The sequence below is a fragment of the Drosophila pseudoobscura genome, chromosome 5 (genome assembly GCF_009870125.1).
Source record: "Drosophila pseudoobscura strain MV-25-SWS-2005 chromosome 5, UCI_Dpse_MV25, whole genome shotgun sequence".
NCBI lineage: Eukaryota > Metazoa > Arthropoda > Insecta > Diptera > Drosophilidae > Drosophila > Drosophila pseudoobscura.
Window position 1 is genome coordinate 209,349 of NC_046682.1, and position 6,000 is coordinate 215,348.

A 6,000-nucleotide genomic window follows, 5' to 3' on the forward strand; every position below is an offset into this window, starting at 1 on the left:
CCTTCTCGTTTTTACCTACAGATTTTAAGGTGCGGGTTAAATAAAGAACACACAACTACTACAATTGATAATGAAAATAGCTCACCTGAGTATATTTTGGCGCACAAAATCTAATGACCGCTTAGAACCAGCTACTAGCGCCAAAATTATCTTCGAGTTATAATACGAAAATAAATCCATGCAATCGTTACGCAAATGATGAAGTTCATATCGAATATTTTCATAGTTACGAAACTGAAGGGTCTTTAGCACATCCTCAGGTGCCAGATAAATGGTCCGATATATTTTATGGAATTGTATAAAATCCCATTTATCTATGGGTAAAAATCCCTCTGTTCGCCAATTCGAATCATTCAGTTTTTCTGGTGGCAGCTGAAAGACTCTTCTACCCTTTGAATCAGTTTGATCAAAATCAAGTAAATCAATAAACATATTTATTATGTCAATAACGGCACGCTCCATACACACAGATTTTTTTTCCAACACGCGCTCTAAATGATCATGTGGGAAAATATTATTGATGGATTATTTTCTTAAATAATAATAGAGTGAGAAAAACTGGTCAACAAAATAAAGATATAAGAAGTTACCTATTTCAGATCGTAATTTGTTGCTCTCTTCAAGAAATTCATATGAAGAGACTGGTTCATCAGGTATGTATATGTAAAGAAATTCCGATATACTATACATTTCCTGCAATATTCGAAGTTCTTCAATGTCCAAAATCATTTTGAAAAAGGTTTCTACATCTAATATTTTCTGTGAAGATGAGAATTTAACTATAAATTTAAAAAATATATATAAATTCTATCTTACCTGGCAAACTTTTTTTACATATTCTTCAAGGTTTTCAGATATCCAAGTGACGGATGATAGCGAAGATTTTAACAAAATAGACACTTCTTGTAACCGAAATCGCATTATGTTTATAAAAACAGGTGTCAATGACGATCGCAACCGATCAAATCGTTCCAAACTTAATTTTAAAGTTGTTGCAGGTCCTAATAAACGATCTTTGCAATAAGTTAAAGTTGCAGCCATATTAGGTACCTCTAGATGAAGCTTCCACATCCACTCTGTTTCTGATATCAGTTGTAAAATGGCGCGATCTAAGTTAACGGTATATAATGCTTCATCCTTATTTATTGTCATCACAGGAGCATTGAGAAGGCAACGCACTTCCTCAACGTAGTCAAACCAAGCTTTGTGATAAGCCATCTCATAGTGACAAATTATGCCATTCATATAGTTATAGTAGCGTACAGTTCGCTGTGCCTTTTTATGAGAAAGGACACATTGACGAAGCTTCAAAGCCTGCATGGGAACATCAATTTTTTTAAAAATTGAACGAATCCAGACAATACGACCGGCAACGGGAGGCAGGTTTCGAGGTATAAAGGGATTTCCCCGTTCCTCATTGTATACATCCTTTAACAAAAACATTTCTTTTTCCAACATTTCAGCTACTTCCAAGTAACGGCGATCGAGACAGAGACACTCCAAATTTAAAGCTTCAAACCGTTTAAGCACTAATAATACTGATTCAGCAGACGGGCATTCAGTTGAAAGTAATTTGACAAACTGCTGCATACCAACCTCCGCTTCTTCTACCTCATTTACGAATTTTTCAAAATCCGTATTAAACGTTTCAATTCGATAGTTTAACGGATCGTAAATTTTACTGCTAATAGTAATACGGGCTCCTTTTATCAGAGCGTTAAACCTTTCCATTCCACTAATCATAATACGATCTAAGATAGAATATGTTATTTCAGTATTAGCAATCCATTTTACTTTTTGAAGACGCTGTAGAAATTTCTCTAAGCATGTGAATATGTAAACTGAAGATACAATCCATGGACGTTCATTGCTGCTTTTCATCTCCTCAACTGTATGCATATATATATTTTTATAGTTCTCCATAACATCTTTACATTTTTCAATCTTTTCGATTAGTTCGGAAGAAGGTATATGCCAATGACTTCGGTGTTCACTCTCTGTAATAAAGCTTTTGCTAGTAATAGTAAGTTGATTGGATATCTTCACCATAAGCCCTGTCACATTAACGGGTGTATTAAAGTAGTGAGCAGTTTTGGACACATTTCGTATTGCGACCATTAGTCCAGGTAAGCTGCTGATAATATCATCAGGAGACGACCTGTGATAACAAATTTCAGAATAATGTCAACCATGCTGTCTTTAAGCACTTTACCTATATAATGGGTCCCAAAATTTTTGCAACGAAGATATATAACGAACGTTGTCTTTAGCTTCATTTAAAGCCAATGTGACCTGGTTGTCAATTTCAGCCCACCGCTAAAAGAAAAGTACGCATTAAAGTCTCATAAAAATATTTTTAAGTAACTATAATGTACTCTTCGAAGCGAAGTTCAAATGTAAATGATCTTAAACAGAGGGCATCGATCCGCTAGATTGCCGAATCTGCATCAGATCGAGTTAGTAATATTTCCAGAATGAACAAATCGATTTGCAGGGGCTACGCTCTAATACATTATTTCTCGTATATAACGGTTGGTTACGTATAAAATTTATTGCCTAGATAACATAAATCAGCGACCCATGTCGGCTCACAATGTTCCTTATGGCTATAAAAATGATCTGATCTGATCCATATTCTGCAATCTCATAGATATGGTCATTATCTATGATTCTGCGTTTTTAGTTTTCTCAAATCTGCAATATTGTGGATGCAACAGATTTTCGTCTTTTGTGGTGGCGGAAGGGGTGTGGGGCGAAATTTTGTGATATACGTTTTATAGTGAGATCTAACAGGAGTGCGGATACCAAATTTGGTTACTCTAGCGTTAATAGTCTTTAAGATTTGTGGATATCCCCAGATTTTCGTCCTTTGTGGGGGCGAAAGCAGGTGTGGCAAAATTTTGAAACAAACTCGTCAAGGTCCGATATCACAGGAGTGTGGATCAAAATGTGGTTGCTCTAGCTTTTATAGTCTGTGAGATCTAGGCGCTAATGTTTTACGCTAAGCAAAGCCGGCTATGATACGCGTGTGTTAGAGAGAGACAGGGCGAGAAAAATGAAATTGTTTTCTTGTTTCTGGCTATAATAGAAGCAGTCTAGAAGACACCACAGATTTTCGTCCTTTGTGAGTGCGGAAGTGGGTGTGGCGAAGTTTTTAAATATTCTTGTAACAGTGACATATCTCAGAAGTCTGGATCCAAAAACATCGTTGCTCTAGCTTTGATAGTCTTTGAGCACTAGGCGCTAATAGAGACGGTCAGACGGACGAACGGACGGACGGACGGACAGACAGACAGGGCTCAATCGACTCGGCTATTGATGCTGATCAAGAATATATATACTTTATGGGGTCGGAAATGACGTCCTTCTGGACGTTACACACATCGATTTTCACCACAAATCGAATATACCCCAATACTCCTTTTGAGTATCGGGTATAAATATAAATCTATATACTAAATCTATATATATAAATGCTCTGCTATGACTTAAAAACTCTAAAAATTATGCACCGACTAAGCTTAAATTTTAACATAAAATTCAGTCTCAGGATGTGTTTTGGGGTATCAGCCATATTGTGAAAATTAAATCGCAATTATGTCATGTTTGCTGATACTTTAAGTTTATATTAATACAATTTGAAGTTTATTTTCGTATATGTATATTAAGATATAATAATTTATATTTTTTCTAATAACATCTTAAATTTTACTTCACCAAATAAACCAAAACAACACAAAATTGCGAGTTCCCGTTGACAGATCAAATATTGATTTTAATAGTTGGCAAAGTTACAGGTTACAGATTTCGTTTGTTCTTTATTTTACGAATTATTCGATTTCCTTAAGTTTTATGTAATTTGATTGCCAATACAAAGGCATAATTAACAAAACGAATTCAGTACACAAAAAAAAGCGAGGGGGAACGTTGTGAGTTGCTGCGGACCACAACTGTACATTTATTTACTTAGTGGCGGCGGAAAGGGGCGGGGCGAAGTTTTGAAATACAGACTGAAAGACTAGCTCTTATAGTCTTTGAGCACTAGGCGCTGATAGGGACGGACACACGACTCGATCGACTCGGCTATTGATGCTTGTCAAGAATATATATTGATCAACATGATCAAGACTATCTTTAATAGTCTCTTTTCGTCGTTGGTGTGGCCGGAAGGGGGTAGTACGAAACTATGAAATACACTTGTGCAGGTTCCATATCAATTCAATTCAATTTTGAAATACAATTGTAACCGTGAGCATTTTGAGCATCGGGTATAAACCCTAAAACTTGAAAAAATCGGTCAGAATATGTGTGCAAGTATCCAATGGCCGATGGAAAGCAAATTAGAGTCGTCCTAGTTCAGAGTTGTTCAGACCAAATTAATGCCTCGCAGAAAAACATATTTTCTGTAGTCGCACTAAAGGCAGATAAGTATCGAGAAGACGGCTTTCGAATAACAGACTTAACATACAATGGCGCACAGGAGACAGGTATGGTTCGACAACGGTGAAAACGGGAGAAGAAAAACTGTAGATGTCGGGAACGGAATATGTGTAATTTATATGAAAGATTTGTTTCTTCTTCATTTCTTCATCCTCATTTCTCTTCCGCCAGTTAATAAATACTCGATATACCATCGTCATAGTAAAACAATAATCCACACAAATACGAATTTTATTTAAATTACTTACATTCAATAGTTTTGATGATCGTGATAAGGTCAAACAGTCCTTGTGGTTATTAAATGCCCGTGATGTAACAAACTCTGTAATTGAAGTATATCTTGCCAGCATACGTCGCCAATTCACCAACATTTGTAATGGACCTACATCTGGAGTGTCACGCTGAATTTGTTTTCCTTCAACTAGTATCCCCTGGATTTGTCTGAGCCATTGTTCAAAATATCTCTCAACTAGACGAACACGCGTCACTATTTTTGAGCTTGCTTCAATTTGCCATCTTACTAGTAAAAACCCTTTGAATAGGTCGTGTGACACATCAAAAAGTACACGCGAAGACACAGTTGCTTCTGAGGATTTGAGAAACGTATTATACATATTAAGTATATGAAAAAACTTTTGAAGTTGCTCTTTTTCCGCCAGACCAAACTCTGTTACAGCCTCAACCGATGGTTTTAAAACATAATCGATAAAGGTTTTAACTACATTTAAGCAAGCATTTCGCTCTTCTGCGTTAATCATAAACATTGCCACCTCATCGCTCACTGTACGATTTTCAATGGACCTGTCATTGTGATGCCGATAAACAACCATCCATTTACCAATCATGTCCACTGAGTCGGCCCGTAAACAGATAGTTCTCTGTATTTCGGTATACTTGAGCTTTTCTTGATAACGTCCAGACTCGGTAGGATAACCCATCATTTCCGCGTTACTGAGCATGATTGCCATTGGGCCTCTCTCATTAAATAGTCCGTTTAGATTGTCGACATACTTATTTTCGTCCACAACCCCTGTTACCACTTCCTCTGTATCTAGGCCACACATATCTGCACATATTTCTAAAACATACCGGTGATTAGCACCAAGACTAGAGATCCGCTGCTGACGCATTTCTCGAAGAAATTGAAATCGCTTTCGCTGCTGTTCTTCACGCTCCTGATCGCTTACACTAGGACGACGTGCTGCCCGTTTTAATATAGTACGAGACACACCGAACAGCTTCCGTAGGCGTTTAACATTTCTGTCTGGATCCATTCTTGAAAAGATAAATATATTTTATACAATATTACTATTAAAATCAAAAAATATATATTTGTTTATATATCTGACGCTGATATTACTCAAGAATGAATGAATTCAACTAATATAACAAAAATGAACAGGTCTCCTTTTCTAAACAAAATTTTTTAATGTTCAGTGTTTCAGCCTGTTCGCACTAGGGTTTTGTCATGCTTCATTGCATTATATCTTTATTAAATTAAGAGCGGGAACGTTACGAGACGCGGCCAGGTAGAGTATGGGAGCTATAAGAAAATTATTA

The 6,000-nt window shown here is 36.5% G+C and overlaps 1 protein-coding gene across 1 annotated transcript in view; it reads right to left on the reverse strand.

Annotated features, from left to right (window-relative positions):
- kl-3 (dynein heavy chain 8, axonemal kl-3) overlaps positions 1–5,790 on the reverse strand; it is a 110,188-nt gene extending 104,398 nt beyond the window's left edge. The window contains exons 1-5 of the mRNA XM_033381310.1: positions 4,689–5,790; positions 2,213–2,316; positions 817–2,158; positions 591–759; positions 86–491 (exon numbers count right to left, since the gene is read on the reverse strand). Coding sequence (XP_033237201.1) covers positions 86–491; positions 591–759; positions 817–2,158; positions 2,213–2,316; positions 4,689–5,714 — 3,047 coding nt within the window. The 5' untranslated portion in view covers positions 5,715–5,790. The remainder of the gene's footprint in view (positions 1–85; positions 492–590; positions 760–816; positions 2,159–2,212; positions 2,317–4,688) is intronic.
- Between the last annotated feature and the right edge of the window lie 210 nt (positions 5,791–6,000).